Raw genomic sequence first — 23,420 nt, forward strand, 5'->3', positions numbered from 1 at the left:
TCATCATCTTATACGTCTCAATGAGATCTCCCCTCATTCTTCTAAACTCCAACGAGTACAAGCCTAGTTTATTCAGCCTCTCCTCATAGCTCAACCCCCTCAACTCCGGTATCAGCCTAGTAAACCTCCTCTGCACTCCCTCCAAGGCCAAAACATCTTTGCGCAGGTGCGGCGCCCAAAACTGCACACAGTACTCCAGCTGCGGCCTCACCAATGCCCTATACAGCTGCAGCAAGACCTCCCTACTTTTATATTCAATCCCCTTCGCTATGAAGGCCAGCATCCCATTCGCCTTCCTGACCACCTGCTGCACCTGCAAGCTGGGTTTTTGCGACTCATACACAAGGACCCCGAGGTCCCTCTGCACCGTCACCTGCTGCAGTTTTTCACCCCGTAAGTAATAGTCCTTCCTACCATTCTTCCTACCAAAGTGGACCACCTCACACTTGCCAACATTAAATTCCATTTGCCATTTCCTGGCCCATTCGCCCAGCCTATCTAGATCCTTCTGCAGACTCTCCACACCCTCCGCACAATTTGCCGTTCCCCCAATCTAGGTGTCATCCGCAAATTTCGACACCCTACACTCGGTTCCCTCCTCCAGATCATCTATATAAATGGTAAAAAGCTGAGGCCCCAGCACCGACCCCTGGGGCACTCCACTAGTCACCATCCGCCAATCCGAATAGCACCCGTTGACCCCCACTCTCTGCCTCCTATTTGACAACCAATCCTCTATCCACGCTAACACCCTACCCCCAACTCCAAGTCCCCTGACCTTCTGCAATAACCTCTTATGAGGTACTTTGTCAAACGCTTTCTGAAAATCCAGAAAGACCACATCCACCGGCTCTCCTCTATCGACCGCCCTAGACACATCCTCATAGAACTCCAGTAAATTTGTCAGACACGACTTCCCTTTAATGAAACCGTGCTGCGTCTGCTCTATCAAGCAATTCCCTTCAAGATGCCTCGCAATTTCCTCCTTAATGACGGATTCTAACATTTTACCTACCACAGACGTTAAACTAACCGGCCTATAATTCCCTGCCTTTTGCCTGGCACCCTTCTTAAACAACGGCGTAACATTAGCCATTTTCCAATCATCCGGCACTTCCCCGGAATCCAGCGACGTCTGGAAAATAACCACCAATGCATCCACTATAACCTCCGCCATTTCTTTCAGAACCCTCGGATGCATTCCATCCGGTCCTGGGGACTTGTCCACAATCAGCCCCTCCAGTCTGTCGAGCACCGCCTCTCTAGTAACAGTAATGTCATTAAGACCCTCCAGTCCTACCACCTTTCCATCGCTAACACCCGGCAAATTATTCACGTCCTCCTCCGTGAAGACAGAAACAAAAAAGTTATTCAATACCTTAGCCATATCCCCATCCCCTACCACTAGGTCCCCTTTCTCATCCTCTAAAGGACCAACATTCACCCTAGCCAGCCTCTTCCTTTTTATATATTTATAAAAACTCTTGCTATCCTTTTTTATATTAAGCGCTAGCCCAGCTTCATAGTTTCTCCTACCCTCCTTTATCAACTTCTTTATCTGATCTCTGACTCCATTCTCTCCGGGTCACAAACTCCCTGAACTCACTGGCTCCATTCTCCCCAGGTCACCATAAGACTTAAGCCACTTGAGCCAGAATTAAGCACTCAGCCCATCGAGTCTGCCCCGTCATTCAATCATGGCTGATATTTTTCTTTCCCCCATTCTCCTGCCTTTTCTCCATAACCCCTGATCCCCTAATTAATCAAGACCCTATTTATCTCTGTCCTAAAAACACTTAATGACCTGGCCTCCACAGCCTTCTGTGGCAAAGAGTTCCACAGATTCATCACTCTTTGTCTGAGGAAATTCCTCCACATCTGTTTTAAAAGATTGTCCCTTTAGCCTTGGGTTGTGCCCTCTGGTTCTAGTTTTTCCTGCTGGTGGAAACATTCTCTCCACATCCACTCACAGTTTCAATAAGATCCCACCTCACCCTCCTAAACTCCAAAGAGTACAGATCTCAATTGTTCCAGGGATCATTCTTCTGAACCTCTCCTGGACCCTTTTCCAAGGCAAACACATCCTTCCCCAGATATGGGGCAAAAACTGTTCACAATACACCAAATAGGGTCTGACCAGAGCCTTATAAAGCTTTAAAAGTGCATCCCTGCTCTTGTATTCTAGCCCTCTCAGCATCAATGCTAACTTTGCATTTGTCGTCCTAATTGCCAGCTGCACACATGCACATTAACCTTAAGAGAATCTTGAACGATGACTCCCAAGCCCCTTTGTGTTTCGGATTTCCTAGGCATTTTCCCATTTAGAAAATAGTCTATGTCTCTATTCCACCTTCCAAAATACATAACCTCACACTTTTCCATGTTGTATTCCATCTGCCACTTCTCGCTCACTCTCCTAACCTAAGTCCTTCTGTAGCACCACTACCACCACCCCTCCCCCTCCACTTCCTCAATAATACTTGTCCCCCTACATATCTTTGTATCATCTGCAAATATAGCAACAGTGCCTTCAGTTCCTTCCTCCAAATCATTAACGTATATTGTGAAAAATTGTGGTCCAAGCACTGACCCGAGGCACATCACTAGTCACCAGCTGCGATCCTGAAAAAGACCACTTTAAGCCCACTCGGATGTCAGGGGTAGGTTCTTTACCCAGAGGGTGGTGAGGGATTAGAATGCCCTGCCTGCTGCGGTTGTAAATGCGCCTAGTTTGGGGGTGTTTAAGAGATCCGTGGATAGGTTTATGGACGAAAAGGGATTGGTTTAGATTAGTGGGTCATTGTTTTTTTTAAACTGGTCGGCGCAACATCGTGAGCCGAAGGGCCTGTTCTGCGCTGTAATGTTCTATGTTCTGCTAGTCAGCCAATTCTCTACCATGCCAGGATCTTACCCTTTACACCATGGATACTTAACTTATTTAACAGTCTACTATGTGGCATCTGGTCAAAGGTTTTTGGAAATCTAAATAAATCATGTCCACTGGTTCTCTTTTATCTAACCTTCTTGTTACCTCCTCAAAGAACTGGCAGATTTGTCACACATGACCTCCCCTTGTCAAAACCGTGCTGATTCAGGCCTACTTTATCATGCACTTCCAAGTACACTGCGATATCATCTTTAATAATGGATTCTCAAATCTTCGCAATGACTGAAGTCAGGTTAACCAGCCTATAATTTCCCATCGCCGGCCTCCCTCCCTTCTTAAACCTCTCACAACGAAGGCCAACATACCATTTGCTTGCTTTATCGCACGCTATACCTGCAAGTTCTTACGGTACGGCAAAGTGTCTAATCTCGGCAACTCTCCTCCTTCTCCTCCTCCTCCTCCCCAGGGGTTGCTGCCTCTCTCCTCCCCAGAAAAACCTAAAAGACCGCGACTGCCCCTCTGCCCCTCTCTCCGAGCTTCTCAATCACCTCACACCGTTTCCACTCACCTGCCACCGGAGCAGCTCCGCGCAAACCCGCTCATTAGAGCAGCGCCTTTCCTGTTTGTTGGGGGTTTCTACACATGCGCACTGCTCAGGCGTGACGTCACTCCCGCCGTGGCCAGGGGGCGCGCGCGCGCAGGCGGTTTAACGGCCGAGGCGCGAGACCCAGCGGCGGGCGGGAGCTCCATGATCCTCCCAGTTAATTGGCGAATGGAGATATCAATCAATCATTCGCAGCCAATAGGGAGCTCGCTCTCACTTCTAATCTTGACTGACCCGATTAAATCCCAAAGTAAACAGAGAAGCCGAGAGGATGGTTCAGGGACAAGAGGTGATGGGGAGATGCCGGCGTTGGACTGGGCTGGACACAGTAAGGAGTCTCACATCACCAGGTTAAAGTCCAACAGGTTTATTTGAAATCACGAACTTTCGGAGCGCTGCTCCTTCATCAGGTGAATGAAGAGGTAGGCTTCACAAATACGGCATTGATAGACAAAGGCACATTTGCAAAAGAATGGTTGTAATGTGAGTCTTTTCAGGTAATATGATTGATACACTCCCCTGCTTTATGCACTCCACTGGTTGACACGCTCCCCTGGTTCATGATCTCACCTGGCTTACGCACTCCTCTGGCTTACTCAGTCCCCTGGTTTGTGCATGCCCTTTGTTTACTTACTCCTCCGTTTGCACACCCAACTGGTTTACGCACTCCTCTAATTTCCGCACTCTAGTTTACGCAATCCCCTGGTTTGCACACTCTTCTGTTTTACACCCCCACCCCCAGTTTGCGCACCCTCTGGTTTGTGCACCCCCCCTCCTTTACACACTCCTCTGGTTTGCGCACCCCTCCCCTCCCCTCCCTTCCTTCCTTACACACTCCTCTGGTTTGCGCACACTCCCCTAGTTTGCACATTCATCAGCCTTTGGTTTGCACAGTCCCCTAATTTGTATACTCCCATTGTTTACACATGCTTCTGGTTTGCACAATCCCCCGGTTTGTTCACTCACCTGGTTTGTGCACTCTCCCAGTTTTTCATGTTCCGATGCATTGACACAAATCCCTCAATTTAACAGTTGCCGGGTTTGTACTTTTCTCTCCGTGTACACACCCCTAATTTACACTCTCTCTATTTGCATATTCCTCTGCTTTAGAAGAGGACATATAGCTGGATTTTTATTCTCTCCCCTCGTGTGCACAATTCCTCAGGTATACATACTTCCCTAGTTTACACTTTCCTGCTTCACATCCCTGGTATACACAGTTCACCAACTCGCTTGATGTTATACAGTCCCTGGTTTTAAACATATCTCTGGTATACACAATCTCCTGTCTTACAACCTCCTCTAATATGATATGATTCTAAAGCGATTTTATTTCCCTTTGAGGATATATATATATACTTTTGGCGCAGTTATGGATTGTGGTATCTATGTATTCATACCGCATCTTACATCATCTGTTACTGCATGTGTTTGTGTAATATTGTCCTTCATTCTGACATTGGCAGAAAGCTCGGTATTGTAGTATTGATTCTTTTTCTCCTCTCTCTGTGTCTCTATTTCATTTTCTCTGTCTTTGTATGTCTCTCTCCCTTTCTATCTCGCTCAATCTATTTCTCGTTCTTTGCCACTATGCCTGCCATCTCAATGTGACTCTCTATGTCTCTCTATGTTGTCTCTACATGGCTGCCCATTTCTCACCCTCTGTTTGTCTCTCTATGTTTCCCATTCTCTTCTCTGTCTTTCTGTACCTTTATGGCCCCCGACCCCCACCCCCTCTTTATTTTGCTGTACGTGCTTATGTCTGCTTCTCTCAAACTATATGTCCCATTCTCTCTCTCTCTCTCTTTTATCCTTTTGTCTTTTTTATGCCCCTTCCACTCGTTCTCTAACTCTGCCTCTCTGTTCCTCTATCTCTCTGTTTCTTTCTCCAGCTCCCTCTCTCTGAGTATCACTATCTGTCTCTTTTTGTCTGTGGCTATGGGTCTCCCCATTTCTCTTCTCATTTCCAGTATCTTATTGCGCGTGTTGTGGACAAAATTGTAACATGTGTAACACTGACACTCACTGTGAACACTGCTGCCGTGTTGTGGGCGAGAAGGTCACTATGCCTCAGAATGACCTATTGCATGATTTTATCTTTAGTGTTTAAATCTCCAGTTCGGATCAGAGCAGTCAGAGTTTGCCTGTGACTGTCAGCAACTCCACTAACAGCAGCTGTAGGACTTTTTTTTAACTGGACGTCCCTGCTATTTGAGTTCAGGGTTTGGTGTTACTGAGCAGTGCAGGAGGATAACCTCAATCTGGAAAATCTCCAGGTTTAGTGAAGAAATCATTTGTATTTTTACCTTGATCGTGCAGCTTTCTTCAATATAATTTCATGAAAACACATCTGATTGGCTGCTCTGGGGAGCGAGGTTAACACACTATACATGGTGCAGGAAATACGGAGAGATTAACAAAGTGAAGGGAGAATTTACAATTAACCAACATAACGGGGAAAGTGTCGAAGAGAAGGACAATATGCCCTGGAAAGTTTAAATTGCAAAATCACTTTAGCCTGGGATTGTGTAGATGGGAATGTTGTGCAGGAGAGAGTGTGTGATAGGGGCGGGGGAAACAGGAGAAGATCACTGTGTTTGTGTGTCCGTTCAGATTGTGAGATCTCCACATTATGCTTGTGTAAAACAAAAATATTTTTCAATCAAGTTCTCTGCCTGTATCCCTCCTACTTCTCAAAGTTAGATTTCAACGCAATTTCCATGACGCTTTTCAGATTTCAGTCGAAAAGTAAGGGAGATGACTGCGATGGGGTGAGAGAGTGCGAGCAATACAGCAGAGAAACGGGATTTACTCCCAAATGCAGCCTTCAATCCGAGTGAAATTTTTTCAACAACAAACATAGGGTGTCAGGCACAATGGGGATTGAATCTCGGACAATGTGGAGCCGGGATTTGAGTGGAAATTGAGAGTTTGGGACGAGAGAGAAACACAGAGAAGGCAGCAGCAGCCTGGAGCTGACAGCAGCTTGTCTCCGCCCCGTCCGCTCGCTGCCTTTAAGTTGCTCAGTGCCGCCACCAAACGCTTCATTTCTCATCCAGTTCACATTGACGGAGAGATTTGGTGCAGAGTTCCGGACATGAGCGACAGTGCAGCCGCCGAAACGGCTCCTCCAGCAGCCGCCACAGGCAAGGCAGCCAAGAAGAAGAAGGCAGCGGCTCCCCGGAAGAAAGCAACAGGTCCCAGTGTGGGCGATCTGATCCTCCAGATAGTGGCGGAATGCAAGGATCGCAAGGGGATGTCCACTGCCGCCATCAAGAAGGTGCTGCGGGACAAAGGGGTGGATGTGGGCAAACGGGGGAGCCAGATCAGGCAAAGTTTAAAGAGGAATGTGGAAAATGGAAAGCTGACTCAGCTGAGTGGTATTGGCGCCTCCGGCTCCTACAAACTCGCTCAGAAAACAGCGGAGCGGAAAACTGTCAAGAAGGTAAAGGCAGGAGCGGCCAAGAAAACCCCAGTGAAGAAAGCGGTGACCAAGAAAGCAACAAAGAAACCAGCAACAAAGAAATCGGCAACAAAGAAACCAGCAGCCAAGAAAGCCATAGTCAAGAAAACAGTCAAGAAAACGACAACTCCAAAAAAGAGCGTGAAGAAAGCATCCCCCAAGAAAAAGATTGCTGTGAAGAAGGTCACGAAGGTAAAGACATCGAAGGCCAAACCCAAAGCGGCTGCAGCAAAGTCTAAGAAAGCAGGAAAGAAGTGAAGTTCGCCGAGCAAATCCCAAACCTGTGAACCCAAAGGCTCTTCTCAGAGCCACCCACCTCTCTCAGGAAAGAACTGAACACCGCCCCCCGCCCCCCCACCCGCCCGCGGTCAATGAATCGCTGTCCCGGCGCTGGGAGCAGATTTCAGATAGAAATATTAATCCAGTATTCCCGCTCACTCGCTGACATGTTCTAGACCCGGACCCCCCTCACTCTCTGCACTCACACACGGGGACATTGCTGCCTCTCCCTAACCCGGGAATGGCTCCGGGAATCACTCAGTGTTTATTTACTCGCAAATTCAGAATGCGGGTGTAAAGGAATCCTGGGGGAGAAAACCCACTTCACAACTCAAACCCCAAACACATTTTATCAGCTGGGAGAGGTGTAAATAAAATTCTCAGAGAAGTTGTCGGGAATGGAGTAGGAGCTGGGATTGAAATAGAAAGGCAGTGTAACTCGTTATAGAAAGGATTGCACTGAGGCGGGAATATTAAAGTACATTTTATTTATTGGTCGCAAGTAAGACATTAACACAGCAAAGAAGTTACTGTGAATTTCCCCTAGTCGCCACAAGTCTGGATTGAGTAGACCCGGGTTTTTAACTCGCTCGTATCTGATATTCCAGTTTGTACGTTTTGTTCAGCGCGCTCTTTTCATTTCTGTTTGAATTTGAATCTAAAATATCAGTTCGGGCAGGAGGAGGAGGAGCTGGATGGTGAAAGACATTTCACTGCTCTGCCTGTCTCTCAGTCTCCTCCCCGTCCCGCCTCTCTCTCTCTTTCTCAGTCAGGTCGGGGCGAGCTGTATAATAAAGGGAGCTGCAGCAGCTCCTCTCTCATTCAGCAGCGATTTGACTGAAGAAGAATCATGTCTGGCAGAGGGAAAGGAGGCAAAGGACTGGGGAAAGGCGGAGCAAAGCGGCACCGCAAAGTGCTTCGTGATAACATCCAGGGCATCACCAAGCCAGCCATCCGCCGCCTGGCTCGCCGTGGCGGGGTCAAGCGGATCTCGGGCTTGATCTACGAGGAGACCCGCGGGGTGCTGAAGGTTTTCCTGGAGAATGTGATCAGGGATGCGGTCACCTACACCGAGCACGCCAAGCGCAAGACGGTCACCGCCATGGATGTGGTGTACGCTCTGAAACGCCAGGGCCGTACTCTCTATGGATTCGGCGGCTAAATAATTCAACGTAATTCTCACAAAACCCAAAGGCTCTTTCCAGAGCCGCCCACATCTCACGTTGAGAGCATCGACCTTGGTACAAAAGCCCCCTCTCCCACCTCACTCTCTGCACTCAACACAGGGATGTTGCTGCCTCTCCCTAACCCGGGAATGGTTCTGGAGGAACACTCACACTTTGTGTGAGTTTATTTATATACAGATTCAGGATGAGGGTGTAAATTCTTATGTTTATAATTTGTCATATATAATTAATCATGTTAACCTTTCGGCCTTAAGCATTTACCCTTTGTCCTGTTGCACAACAACCTGACTGTTATTGCCACCTTTCAGCTAAGTTGACTGCAATTCTTGATGTACATGGGGGCAACACAGTTGTTAGCACTGCTACCTCACAGCGCCATGAACCGGTGTTCGATTCCCGGCTTGTGTCACTGGAGTCTGTACGTTGTCTGAGTAGCTTTCCTTCGGGTGCTACGGTTTTCTCTTATAAGAACATAGTAAGAACATAAGAAATAGGAGCAGGAGTAGGCCATCCAGCCTTTCGAGCCTGCCCCGCCATTCAATAAGATCATGGCTGATCTGTCGTGGCTCAGTTCCACATTCCCGCTCTCTCCCCATAACCCTTAGTCCCCTCGCTTATCAAAAACCCATCAACCCGCGTCTTAAAAATATTTAGCGAGGCAGCCTCCACCACTTCAACGGGCAGAAAATTCCAGAGATTCACCATCCTTTGGGTGAAGAAGTTCCTCCTCAACTCCGTTCTAAACCGCCCCCCCTTTATCTTGAGGCTGTGCCCCCTAGTCCTACTGTCCTTTCTGAGCGGGAAGAGTCTCTCCACCTCTATCCTATCCATTCCATTCATCATCTTATATGTCTCAATGAGATCTCCCCTCATTCTTCTAAACTCTAATGAGTACAAGCCTAAATTATTCAGCCTCTCCTCATAGGTCAACCCCCTCAACTCCGGTATCAGCCTAGTAAACCTCCTCTGCACTCCCTCCAAGGCCAAAATATCCTTATGTAAGTGCGGCGACCAAAACTGCACACAGTACTCCAGCTGCGGCCTCACCAATGCCCTATACAGCTGCAGCAAGACCTCCCTACTTTTATATTCAATCCCCCTCGCTATGAAGGCCAGCACCCCATTAGCCTTCCTGACCACCTGCTGCACCTGCAAGCTGGGTTTTTGCGACTCATGCACAAGGACCCCGAGGTCCCTCTGCACCGTCGCCTGTTGCAGTTTTTCGCCCCGTAAGTAATAGTCCTTCCTACCATTATTCCTACCAAAGTGGACCACCTCGCACTTGCCAACATTAAACTCCATTTGCCAGTTCCTGGCCCATTCGCCCAGCCTATCTAGATCCTTCTGCAGACGCTCCACACCCTCCGCGCAATTTGCCTTTCCACCAATCTTTGTGTCATCAGCAAATTTCGACACCATACACTCGGTTCCCTCCTCCAGATCATCTATATAAATGGTAAATAGCTGAGACCCCAGCACTGACCCCTGGGGGCACTCCACTAGTCACCAACCACCAATCCGAATAGCACCCATTAACCCCCACTCTCTGCCTCCTATTTGACAACCAATCCTCTATCCACGCTAACACCCTACCCCCAACTCCATGCCCCCTTACTTTCTGCAATAACCTCTTGTGAGGTACTTTGTCAAACGCCTTCTGAAGATCAAGAAAGACCACATCCACCGGCTCTCCTCTATTCACCGCCCTAGACACATCCTCATAGAACTCCAATAATTTTGTCAGACACAACTTCCCCTTAATGAAACCATGCTGCGTCTGCTCTATCAAGCAATTCCCCTTAAGATGCCTCGCTATTTCCTCCTCGATGACGGATTCTAACATTTTACCTATGGTTCAAAAGACGTGGTGGTTAGGTGTACTGGCCGTGCTAAATTCTCTCTTTGTACCGAAATGGGCCTGGAGTGTGGCGATTATGGGATTTTCACAGTAACCTCTTTGCAGTGTCAATGTAAGTCTATTTGTGATACTAATAAATAAACTTCAAACATCTGGTAGAAAAAGACAGACTGACTGTGGGTCGAAAGAGTAATGGGTAGAATTTATTAGTTTTTTTGCAATTTCTTGTTAATCCTTTGCGAGTGTTGTAAGCTGATGTATCAGTTTATCCACCAGGGAGAGCAAAACAGTCAGGCAGGCAGTGCAGGAATCTCCTGTGGCTATTCCCCTACAAAACAAATATACCGTTTTGGATACTGTTGAGGGAATGGTCTTTCAGGGAAATCAGCAACACCCAAATCCATTGCACCATAGTTGGTTCTGCTGCAGAGAGGAGGAGTAAAATGTGTGGAAATGCATTAGATACGTGGGATTCAATTTCTGTGGCTGCAAACGACACTCCATGATGGTATGTTGCCTCCCTGTTGGTAGGGTCATGGATGTCTCAGAGTGGCTGGAGGACATTCTGAAAGGGGAAAATGAACAGTATGTGGTCATAGTACACGTTGGTACAAAAGTCATAAACAAAAAAGAATGAAGTCCTGAAAGTGGAACATAGGGAGCTAGGAAGCAATCTGAAAAGTAGGACCTCAAAGGTCATGATATCATGATTACTCTTGTGACACGTGCTAGTCAGAGTAGAAACAGCGAGATACGTAGGCAGGGTGAATATGCGGGTCAAAAGATGGTATGAACAGCAGGATTTTAGATTCCTAGGGCATTGGGACCGGTTCTGGGGGAGGTGGGACGTGTACAAACTGGATGGGTTACACCTGGGCAGGATCAGGATTGATGTCCTTGGGGTAGTGGGGGGGGGGGGGGAGGGGGAGTACTTCATAGAATCCTACAGTGCAGAGGAAGACTGTTCAGCCCATCGAGTTTACACTGACCACAATCCCACCAGGCTCAATCCCCATTACCCCATGTATTTACCCTAGCTAGTCCCCCAGGCAGTAAGGGGCAATTTAGCATGGCCAATGCACCTAACCAGCACATCTTTGGACTGTGAGGAAATCAGAGCACCCAGAGGAAACACACACAGACATGGGGAGAACGTGCAAACTCCTGTCAGACAGTGATCCGGGCCAGGAATCAAAGCTGGGTCCCTTGCTAGAGTGGCTGGAGATGGTTTAAACTGATATGGCAGGGAATGGAAACCATTGCAAGGGTTCAGAGCAGGAAGAATTCAGAACAAGTCGAAAAGATAGTAAGGAGAAAGTGATAGGCAGAGAAATCGAAGGCTAAAGTCAGATTAGGATCAAGAGCAAAATAATAGGAAAGGGAAAATAAATGTTAAAAGCGCCCACCTTAAGGTTTTGTACCTGAATGTGCAAAGCATTTGAAACATGGAATTATGGATACATGGCTCCAAGGTGAGCCAGGATGGGAACTAAACATTGAGTGCTATTCAATGTTTAGGAACGACAGACTAAAGGAAAAAAAAGTTGCAGTTGCATTGTTGATTAAGGGTGATAGTGATATGATATTGAGAAAAGACATTAGCATAGATGACGTGGAATCTGTAGGGATCGAGTTAGGAAACAGCAAGGGAGAAAAAAAAATGTGTGATGGTGGGAGACAGACCACCAAACTGTAGTGGTAATGTTGGGAAAAAACATTAGACAGGAAATCAGAGATGAATCTGTGATTATGGGTGACTTTAATCTGCAAAAACATTGGGAGGGTCAAATTAGTCACAGTACAATAGAGGAGGAATTTCTGGAGTGACCTTATCTGAGGAAAGATGTCCTTGCCATTAGAGGGAGTACAACAAAAAAATTACCAGGCTGAATCCTGGGATGGCATGTCTGCCTATGAAGAAAGACTAAATTGTTAAGATTATATTCACTGGAGTTTAGAAGAATGAGAGGGGATCTCAGAAACTTAAAACAATTTCAGAAAGATAGGTTCAGAAATAATGTTTTCGATGGTGAGGGAGTCCAGAACGATGGGCATTGGTTTGAGAATAAGGGATAAACATTTCAGAACTGAATTGAAGAAAAGTTTAATCACCCCGAGGGTGGTGAATGTTCGGAATTCATTACCATAGAATGTAGTTGAGGCTAGAGTTTAGAAGAATGAGGGGAGATCTCATTGAGACGTATAAGATGATGAATGGGATGGATAGGATAGAGGTGGAGAGACTCTTCCCGCTCAGAAAGGATAGTAGGACTAGGGGGCATAGCCTCAAGATAAAGGGGGGGGCGGTTTAGAACGGAGTTGAGGAGGAACTTCTTCACTCAAAGGGTGGTGAATCTCTGGAATTCTCTGCCCGTTGAAGTGGTGGAGGCTGCCTCGCTAAATATTTTTAAGACATGGGTTGATGGGTTTTTGATGAGAGAGGGGATTAAGGGTTATGGGGAGAGGGCGGGAATGTGGAACTGAGCCACGACAGATCAGCCATGATCTTATTGAATGGCGGGGCAGGCTCGAAGGGCTAGTTGGCCTACTCCTGCTCCTATTTCTTATGTTCTTATTATCAAATTTCAAGAAGAAATTAGATATAGCTCTTGGGGCTAAAGGGATGAAGGGATATGTGGGGAAGGGGGAATCTGGATATTGAATTCGATGATTAGTCATGATCAAAATGAATGACGGAGAAGACTCGAAGGGCCGAATGACCTATTCCTTCTTCTAGTTTCTATGTGTATTCCATTTATTTAATCTGTCTGCAGAAAGTAGAAAGCCAAAATCAATATTATGAATTTGGTCATAAATGGTTTACAAAAACGGTGCAGAAGATCCGGCCGATACCACCTCCACCCACTCCATTTCAATGCATTAGAAAAGTGAAGCGGCCCGTTGCCCCTTAACAAGTATTCGGCTTTGATATAAACAATCCCGTACACACATGACGTTTGTGTGACACTCCGCTTTCCGCATATGACTTGGAGTTTTATCCCAGCTTGTTACAGGGCTATCGCGGAATGAATCTGAATTTATTCCTGGTGTCAAGGCAGTGAGCAAACATTGAGATTTTTTGCGGTCTCTAATAATGAGACAATTCATTTCAAAGTCCAACAAAGGCTCTTTTCAAATTTCCCTTTCTTGTCGCTCAGAAATTGGCGCGCATTTTGAATTGGTGAATTGTCAGAGTTCCACCAATCGGGGCCCGGAAACCCCTGTTGACCAATCGCTCTTTACAAATGGTCCACGGGATGGGGCAGCGTCCAGTCAGGAGCAGAGGGCGGTGACTAGAATGTATTCAATAGACACTCGCAGAGCGGCACCCACTTTCTCAGCCTTTGTGTCCCACACAGTTACACATCATGGCCAGAACCAAGCAGACAGCGCGCAAGTCAACCGGCGGGAAAGCTCCCCGCAAGCAGCTGGCTACCAAAGCTGCCCGCAAGAGCGCTCCAGCCACGGGCGGAGTGAAGAAGCCTCACCGCTACCGGCCCGGCACTGTGGCTCTGCGGGAGATCCGCCGTTACCAGAAATCCACCGAGCTGCTGATCCGCAAGCTGCCCTTCCAGCGCCTGGTGCGGGAGATCGCTCAGGACTTCAAGACCGATCTGCGCTTCCAGAGCTCGGCCGTCATGGCCCTGCAGGAGGCCAGCGAGGCTTACCTGGTGGGGCTCTTTGAGGACACCAATCTGTGCGCCATCCACGCCAAGCGAGTCACCATCATGCCCAAAGACATCCAGCTGGCCCGCCGCATCCGCGGGGAGCGCGCTTAAAAACTCAGCTCAACCCCGAACAAACAAAGGCTCTTTTCAGAGCCGCCACGTCTGTCAGGAAAAGGGCTACAACGTGGATTGTATATGGATGGTACAGTGTGCTTTCTTTCACTTAATTTCTTTCACCTAGTTATGTCACCTCAATGTGTGGCACGTTGTCGGTTGTGTGGCAGTAAATATTTCATTTAAACTGATATGAGTTCAATTCAATACAGCGCACGCGGTGTTTCCTTATACAAGCAGATTCACTTCTCTTACAGCTTGGGGAGGGATGGTGGTGCACACGTTGCTGATTGGCCACAAGAAAAACCTAATGAGACCTTCTCCACAATGTCCAATCAGATATCTGTTTAAAGCACCAATCGGGAAAGGCCCCGGTGCTAAGGGCGGAAAGTAAGGGGGGCAAATTCTCAAATTCCAACCGATTCTTTATTTCAAATTTTAACCCAAAATACATCACAAGTCGAATAAGAATTGTAAAAAATGTGATCATGGAATTCAGATTTCAGTTCAAGATTACAATGCACTTTCTCTCCCTCTCGAAAAATTCCCGTTATCAGCCAGTTTCCGAGTTTATGTGAGATTTCTCTGTAACTGAGAAGCGGGAATTCTGACGTTAAAACAGAAAATCAGAGGGCGGGAGGTCAGGAGCCACATTTTCAAATCCCAACCGATTTTTTTTACATTTTAAAATCCCGCCAATGTGTAAAACAAGAAATAATTAAAATAATCAAACAGTTTTAATGAGGGATGTTAACATTCTCTCTTCCTCTAGTTCCTCATTATGTGTGTCTGTTTAACGAAGACAGAACAATAACAGAAAATAAAACGCCAAATTTGCAGAATCTGAAAATGTTTTTTTTAATTCAAACGTCGATATTTGTTAGGAAGAAGGAAATGCTTTCACTCAAATTCTATGAATGGTTAACACCGCCAAATGAAAATATTTAGAAATTACCGTCCATTATTTTGCTGGATCCTATTTTATCACGAGTCTCAGATTAGCTTCTACAAACGTGGATCCATACGGGTTTAATCTGATTTTTTTTTGAAACCCACTTTCCTGGCGGCCCAAAGTCTCACTTCTTTGGACTTTGGAGACTAATGGCGTGGATTTTGAGTAAATTAATATTGTATTATAAAACTATACTCTCACACCGTCTCCCGTGTTGTGGACCCCTGACCGCCCTCAGAACAGGTTAACAGACTCATAACCAAACAGGCGAATACTCTATGTTATCCATAACTTTCTGATTGAGGAGCTAATGAAACATACAATCCGAATTAAATAACTTCTAAAAGTATAATAGCATAGCTTTCTCACAGAAGTTGTGGCTGGCTCTTAAAAAATGTATGTATGTTATTTCATTTTTGTTTCCAACAAGGAAAGGCTGAGGGACTTGAGCTTGTTTTCGTTAGAAAGAAGGTTGAGAGGTGACCTAATTGAGGCATACAAGATAATCAGAGGGTTAGTTAGGGTGGATAGTGAGAGCCTTTTTCATTGGATGGTGATGGCTAACACAAGGGGACATAGCTTTAAATTAAGGGGTGGTAATTATAGGACGGATGTCAGAGGTAGGGTCTTTACTCAGAGGATAGTAAGGGCATGGAATGCCCTGCCTGCAGCAGTTGTGGACTCGCCAACTTTAAGGGTGTTCAAATGGTCAGTGGATAGGCATATGAATAACATTGGAATAGTTTAGGTTAGAGGGTCATTAGATTGGTTCCACTGGTCGGCGCAACATCGAGGGCCGAAGGTCCCATACTGCGCTGTAATGTTCTATGTTCTATTTCTGATGAAGGAAATCATCATGATTCCAATATTTATCACGTTCTGGTTCATTGATTGTTGCATTCAGTATTTGTGGGTTTCTGGTATGTAGAGTGGAATTTCACTTATATGTATTTCTTTTCCTACAAATTATTGATATTTCTCAGATTGTGAGGTTTCTGATCTGTACTGGGGAGTTTTTTATTTTAATTATTTTTATTACAGAGTATGGATTATGCCTGTGTCTGTATATATTTGGTATTCAATGTGTCTTTGCCTCTAAGTGTGTACCTGGCCTCATTGTGATGAGAAACTGATCCTTTCTTTTGTAAATCATCTTCAAATGTCTGAATGGGGATTTTAAACCGTATCATTTAGAATCAAAATAGGAACAAAGAACAAAAAAAAGTGCAGGAACAGTCTCTTTGGCCCTCCAAGCCTGGACCAACCATGTTGCCTGACTTAACTAAAACCTCTAACCCTTCCCGAGACCATATCCCTCTATTCTCATCCTATTCATATATTTGTCAAGACACCCCTTCAAAGTCACCATCATATCTGCTTCCACTACCTCCTCTGGAAATGAGTTTGAGGCACCTACACCCTCTTTTTTAAAAAAATCTACCTTGTACATCGCCTTTAAACCTTGCCCCTTACACCTTAAACCCCTGTGCCCTAGTAATTGACTCTTCCACTCTGGGGAAAATGCTTCTGACTATCCACTCTGTCCATGCCTCTCATAATCTTGTAGACTTCTACCAGATCTCCCCTCAACTTCCGTTGTTCTATGAGAATAAACCAAATTTCTCCAACCTCCCCTCACAGCTGATGCCCTCCACACCAGGCAACATGCAGGTAAATATTTTTTATACCCTCTCCAAAGCTTCAACATCTTTCTGGTAGTGTGGTGACCAGAATTGAACACTATATCTGAAATGTGGCCTAACTAAGGTTCTATAAAGCTACAATATGACTTACCAATTTTTAAACTCAATGCTCTGGCCAATGAAGGCAAACATGCTGTATGCCTTCTTGACTACCTTCTCCATGTGTATTGCCACTTTCAGTGACCTGTGTACCTGTACACCCAGGTCCCTTTGCCTATCAATACTCTTAAGGATTCTGTCATTTATTGTGTATTTCCTATTTGTATTAGACCTTCCAAAATGCATTACCTCACATTTATCTGGATTAAACTCCACCTGCCACCTCTCTGCCCAAGTCTCCAACTGATTTATATTTGTTGTGTCCTCTGACAGTCCTCATCGCTATCTGCAAATCCACCAATCTTTGTGTCGTCCACAAACTTACTCATCAATCCAGTTACATTTTCCCCCAAATCATTTGTATATCTTACAAACAGCAACAGTCCCAGTACAGATCCCTGAGGAATGCCACTTGTCACCGCCCTCCATCCAGAAATGCACCCCTCCACTGCTACATTCTATCTTCTTTGACCAAGCCACTTTTGTATCCACATAGCCAACTCACCTCTGATCCCATGTGACTTCACCTTCTGCACCAGTCTGCCATGAGGCCAAAGCTTTGACAAAGTGTCATCTGGACTCAAAAAATCAGTTGTTTTCCCTCCTCACAGATGCTCCAGACTTGCTGAAATTTTCCAGTGTTTTCTCTTTTGGCTTCAGATTCTAGCAACCACAGTCATTTGCTTTTATCGAAAGTTGTTATCACTTACTTCCAGGCTGGTAAATGTAGCATTATTGTCAGCCTGTGAGCTTCTCAGCTGTTATTTTAAAATTATATGCTGCATGTCAGTTTCTAATGTGTAAATCCAGATTTGTTCAGTGCCTTCAGTTACAACCATATAAATGATTGTTTTCCTTCACATATGGCAGTTTCTAGTACAGATGAAAAAAGAACATTTATCTACACATTTTATATTCTGATAAGTTTATATGGGTCTCTCTGAACCTGTCACAGTCTGATATATGTGTTACTCTCTATCAATCCTCTTTTTTGTGTGTGTACTCTGTACCTGTCAAATTCTGATCTATTATTTTTGGTATTATTCTGCACCATTTCATAACATATTATTTTTATTTTAACTCTGCACGTGTCTGTTTCTGATAACTTGTTTTTTTTTGTAACATTTCAGAACATATCATCTTTGTTTTTACTCTGACCTGTCTGTTTCTGATAATGAGAGTCTGGATTGTATTCTCTATCTGTTAGTTACTTCATTTCAATTGCATCAATATTATGTAAGAATTTTATGCTCATAATTGACTGAGGGTTTTCAAACTGTCTCTCTGTCTCTGGAATGTGGAACTGCCTATTTTTCACTATCTGTAATCTGAATTGAGAAAGGGTGTTTCCCCGCCGCCCCCCCGCCAATCTCTTGTTCCTCGCATTTTCCAACTGCTGTCCCATAAACTTGTTTCCCAAGAGACTAAATTCTAGAGAATATAATCCTAATTTGCTCAAAATCTCATCATAGTGCACTCTTAAATCAAGAACCAATTTAGTAAGTCTTTGCTCTGTAGTCTCCAGTTTGAGTATTGTTAACTATAGTAAATCTGGTTCTCTGAATTTTTTTTATGGGATTCCCGGTTTTAGACTTTATCTTTCTGCAAGTGAGTATTGCTCTTTCTTCTCTCATTGTCAGAATAATGTTCTTTTATTTCTATGTCCATCAGTTTGTTGTACTCTGCACACTTTTTTTCATTCTTGTGTAGAAATACTTTTGTTTGACGATTGTTCTTAAGGATTGTGAAATAGACTGTTCACTCTATGATTTCTCCTTGCTGTGTACTCTCAGCGACTCTGCACTCACTGCTTTTGCATATTATATGTGAATACATGGATCTTGTGCCTCTGTGTATCGTTCAGTATTTGTGAAGCATGCATGACTAGGAATCAAACTGTGTCTGGTAAAACCTGTGAGAGTGAGTTCCAGCAGAATCTGTCAGGAACAAATGTGAAGTTAAAGTTGATTGTGATCCAGTCAAAACAAATGCTTTTTAGTGTCTTTCAATCTGTGGCATGTTGTATGACCGTGGATCCAGCTCTCTGTCTATTCAACTTTGGAATAAAAAGAACTACATATATGACTGTGGCAATACTCTGCGCTTAATTTTCTCGTAGTCTCAGTCAGGTGGGTTTAATGCATTTATTCTTAGTTTTTTGGACAGTCTGTGAGTGGGAACATGATTCTGCATTTGTCATTCTCTCGAAGCAAATGTGAATGTGGATTAACTCATCAAGATGCAGCTGATATTGTGTGTTTGATTCATTTAAATTCCGTTGTTTTTGCTGTTGGGTGTGAGTAGGCCACTATCTGTTTCTTTCAGTGTCTGACACATTGCATCATTTTCAGATTACATTGTATCTGATTGTAACATAGTTTCCGTATTCATATAGATTTTTTTATGAACAAGATTATTTTTCTGATTCTTCAGTTTCAGAGAGTGTAAATGACTGTAGGATTTCTTATATAGATTTCAGTCTTGGCAATTCTTACAACTAAAGTTTGCATCCTCAGTCTGTCAGCTTCCAGTATGATGTATACAGGTAGGAATCAATCAGTAGTTGTTTTTTTACCCCCCCCCGGGAAGCTTTGAAACATATTGTTCTTGTGTTTAGCTGTGGCAGGGCATGGGTGGCACAGTGGCACATGGTTAGCATTGCTGCTTCACAGTGCCAGGGTCCTGGGTTTGATTCCCAGCTTAGGTCACTGGCTGTGTGGAGATTACAAGTTGTCCCCATGTCTGTGTGGGTTTCCTCCGGGGGAACTGGTTTCCTCCCACAGTCCAAAGATGTGCGTGTTGGGTGGATTGGCCATGCTGGGTTGCCTTTGGTATTGGGGAGACTGGCTGGGGTAGATTCATGGGGTTATGGGAGTGGGGCCTGGGTGGGATTGTCGTTGCTGTGGACGTGGTGGACCAAATGGCCTCCATTTGCACAGTATGATTCCATAAAGAAAAGAATGTGAATGGCAGATTCATTTTGCAGCTCTGAATCCATGTTTATCTATGTAAATGTGGGATATTCTGTACAAAGAACAAAGAAAATTACAGCACAGGAACAGGCTCTTCGGCCCTCCAAACCTGTACCGACCATGTTGTCTGACTTAACTAAAACCCCCTATGCTTCCAGGGACCATATCCCTCTATTCCTTTCAATACATGTACTTGTCAAGATGCCCCTTAAAAGTCATTGCTGTATCTGCTTCCACTATCTCCCCCAGCAATGGGTTCCAGGCACCCACCACTGTCTGTAAAAAATCTGCCTCGTATGTCTCTTTTAAAACTTGGCCCTTGCACCTTAAACCTATGCCTGCTGCGCCCACCACACCCATGCCCCCCCCCCTCCCCCTCCCCCCCAAGTAATTGACTCTTTGACCCTGGGGAAAAGCTTCTGACTATCCACTTTGTCCATGCCTCTCATAATCTTGTTGACTTCTATCAGGTCTTCCCTCAACCTCTGTCGTTCCAGCAAGAACAAATCAAGTTTCTCCAACCTCTCCTCATAGCTAATGCCCTCCATACCAGGTGACATCCTGGTAAATCTTTTCTGTACCCTCTCCAAAACCTCCACATCCTTCTGGTAGTGTGGTGACCAGGCTTGAACACTGTATTCAAGTGTGGCCTTACTAAGGTTCTATAAAGCTTAAACACAACTTGCCAGTTTTTAAACTCAATACCGCGGCTGTTGAAGGCACGCATGCCATATTGCCTTGTTGACTACCTTCTCCACCTACATTGCCACTTTCGGTCACCCGTGTACCTGTACACCCAGATCCTTTTGACTATCAATACGCTCAAGTGTTCTGCCATTTACTGTATATTTCCTATCTGTATTAGACCTTCCAAAAGGCATTACCTCACATTTTCCCAGAACTTTATTTTTATTTCTGGCATTGTGTTGGAAATATTTGTTTAACACATTAACACATTGATATTTGTTCTATATTATAGTAATAGGCTACTCTCACTTGCTGCATTTGAGGTGTGGAATAGTGTTCACTTTGAAACATTTTGAATAATAAAATGCTTCAGTTAGGTCCGTGGCCTCACGTTTAATTCTTGCATAGTGTAGTAAAGGTATTGACCTCTTATCTTTCAGTTTTATAGAACGTGCTGGGATTTTTTTCTGTATGATGAACTGGTGTGCAAAATGTAACCTTGGATGAATTATTGGGCCCTTCATTGCAATTATTCCAGGTTCTGTTTATAAGTTATACACTATCTGCTCTAGCTAAGAATAGCCATTTGATTTCTGACCAGTATCATACAGGATATTTAAATCTGGCATTATTAAATTCTGTATTTGATGTCTCCACCTCTCACCTGGGTTAAAGAAAAATTTGAAAAAAGTCATCCAGTCGCACTCTGTTTTACTTTTGGATTAAAAAGTGATCTATGACCTTGGGAACAGTGTGTGACTGAATAATTCTATTCTTTGTTACATTGGGCCTGATGATCTGATAGTATCTGTATATTTTGTGAGTGACATTTATCCACATTGTGTCAAAATTATCTTGGCATTTCAGGTGTTTAAGTTCTGTCTTTTTAAGTTGACACTTATGTATCTACCTCAATTACTCACTTCAGCAGGCATCAGGAGAATCCAGTGTCTGAACTTGTTTGTATTTTTTTTATTGTATGTTTCAGTATTAAGGATTGTTTTCTCCTCTTGAATTAATTTATTAATTTACAAGCCTATACTTCCGTTAGAACAAAATTTCTATTCAAGAATGAAACAGAATTTTACATTGAAATCACATCCATGTTAAGATTATTTTGTTGTTCTTATTTTAACAGTGAACTACATCAATGCTGGAAATAATTAATTAAATACATTAAAAGTATGGGAACACTGCAAAAGCTGGGAATCAAACTAAGGTCAATGGTGTGGAAGGCAGTTCTTGTCATAGCTATCTGATTGTTGAAATTCACATTATGCTACACATTCTGTATTTGTGGAACTGCTTTATACCCTTGACCTTTAGAACTTCACATTTTTCTATGCAATGATTTGCAAACAGTTGAACCTGACGGTACGTTGTTCCAAGTTAAAATGTTTCCAAATTAATCTTTACCTTCTTGTTTGTGTCATTTTCAACCCCGCAGATGGCAACAGTCCACAACAAAACAGATCTTGCCATCTGTGAGCATAAAGTTGGAAAGCAACGGGCTTGAAGCTGCTCTTGGAGCTGGTGAAGATATGCTTTACCAAGAGGCAAATGCAGTCGCCAGTTTAAAGTTTTAAAATGTATTTATTCGTATCAGATGTAGGCTTACATTAATGTGGCAATAGTTACTGTGAAAATCCCCAAGTCGCCACACTCCGGTCCCTGTTCAGGTGTTAGGAATGGGTTAACAGTCACCTTCCACTTATGTCCTAAATTGGATGTCAATCACTTAATCATAGTTACAGTGGCATTAGGTATGTTTATGTGGAGCTGCAAAAGAGAATTTGTGAAGAAGCTGGACTTCCATTATCTTATTAGGGCACACCAAGGGAGAATTTAGCATGGCCACTGCAGCTAAACAACACATCTGTTGGAAGGTGGAATGAAACTGGAGCACCTAGAGGCAACCCATGCAGACATGGGGAGAATATGCAGACTCCACACAGACAGTGATCCAAGGATGGAACTGAACCCGGTGCTGTGAGGCAGCAGTGCAAACTACATGCCGCCCCTCTGTGTCTGTCACTTTCCTTTATCTTACATAGAACATAGAAAAACTACACCACAACAGGCCCTTTGGCCCACAAGTTGTGCTGATCATATCTCTCCCTACTAGGCCTCCCTATAACCCTCAATCCTATTAAGTCCCATGTACTTAAAATAAAATTACTATCGTTTTTTGTTTTAACATTGTGTTTTTGCATGGGAATTTTACTCTTCATATTGTTAATTACTGCTGTGCAACTACTTGACCTATTTAATATATGTCTCATTGACTGAGTTTTATTCTGAATGTACCATTCTCTGCAATATGAATATAGCTGAAATAATGCAAATAATGTGCCTGATTAGGAGCTGTATGTTTTACATTCACTGTGTCTCTGACATGAAAATGTTTCTGATAGGCATGTATGTGGGTTCCATTCAGCTTTTTTTAACTATTGTGACATGTAACTGCAATTGTATGTTCTTCTTGTAAATGTCAGGGTCACATATGTCCATGAATTTAACCTGTGTTCCTTAGGTGACAGTAAGTTAATGAGAAATTCATAATTTCTAGACAATCTGTGATATGAGATTGTGGGATTTAACCTTTGCTTATCTGTTTCTGGGATTTGGTTCCATCGCTTTTACTTCCCGTCTCTTTTGCACCTGGTATGTCATTTTCTGTTATTTCTGTTTCTGAAGCTCTGCTATTTAAGTGCAAGATACACTTTGTACCTTTCAATTTCCTGTGTGAGCATTCATCTTTCTCACCAGTTTCTCCCAGTTTGTTCCTCACATTACAGTTGCCTGTACATGTTTGTTATTTTACCAAAGCTTTCAATGTCTGTTTTCTAACTAAGTTCATCCTTGTTATCTTCAGAAAACTTTTCCTGACTTTTATATTTATATTGTGTAGAGAATGGTTTCATTCAGTACTACTTTGTGTTGTAGA

General features: G+C 44.1%; 2 protein-coding genes, 1 long non-coding RNA gene and 1 pseudogene across 3 annotated transcripts in view; 3 read left to right on the top strand and 1 right to left on the bottom strand.

Moving 5' to 3' along the window:
• The window catches only part of LOC145344731 (uncharacterized), a 41,080-nt gene extending 37,526 nt beyond the window's left edge, over positions 1–3,554 (bottom strand). The window contains exon 1 of the long non-coding RNA XR_013886968.1: positions 3,456–3,554. This is a non-coding gene — a long non-coding RNA (uncharacterized LOC145344731). The remainder of the gene's footprint in view (positions 1–3,455) is intronic.
• Positions 3,555–6,588: 3,034 nt separating this feature from the next.
• LOC145345329 (histone H1.5-like) lies at positions 6,589–7,290 on the top strand (annotated as a pseudogene).
• A 781-nt stretch (positions 7,291–8,071) lies between these two features.
• LOC145345399 (histone H4) lies at positions 8,072–8,395 on the top strand. Its single transcript, XM_080193215.1, has one exon. It carries the CDS (start codon positions 8,084–8,086, stop codon positions 8,393–8,395), a length of 312 nt encoding a protein of 103 aa, XP_080049341.1. The 5' UTR covers positions 8,072–8,083.
• A 5,251-nt stretch (positions 8,396–13,646) lies between these two features.
• LOC145345331 (histone H3) lies at positions 13,647–14,057 on the top strand. Its single transcript, XM_080193145.1, has one exon. The coding sequence runs from the start codon at positions 13,647–13,649 to the stop codon at positions 14,055–14,057; it is 411 nt and encodes a 136-aa protein (XP_080049271.1).
• Positions 14,058–23,420: the final 9,363 nt, after the last annotated feature.

This window comes from Carcharhinus amblyrhynchos, chromosome 7, assembly GCF_965287045.1.
Source record: "Carcharhinus amblyrhynchos chromosome 7, sCarAmb.v2.hapA, whole genome shotgun sequence".
Lineage (NCBI taxonomy): Eukaryota > Metazoa > Chordata > Chondrichthyes > Carcharhiniformes > Carcharhinidae > Carcharhinus > Carcharhinus amblyrhynchos.

What these genes read in the sequence shown, in the direction of transcription:
- LOC145345331 (XM_080193145.1), top strand. Translation starts at nt 13,647, where the DNA reads ATGGCCAGAACCAAGCAGACAGCGCGCAAGTCAACCGGCGGGAAAGCT.
- LOC145345399 (XM_080193215.1), top strand. Translation starts at nt 8,084, where the DNA reads ATGTCTGGCAGAGGGAAAGGAGGCAAAGGACTGGGGAAAGGCGGAGCA.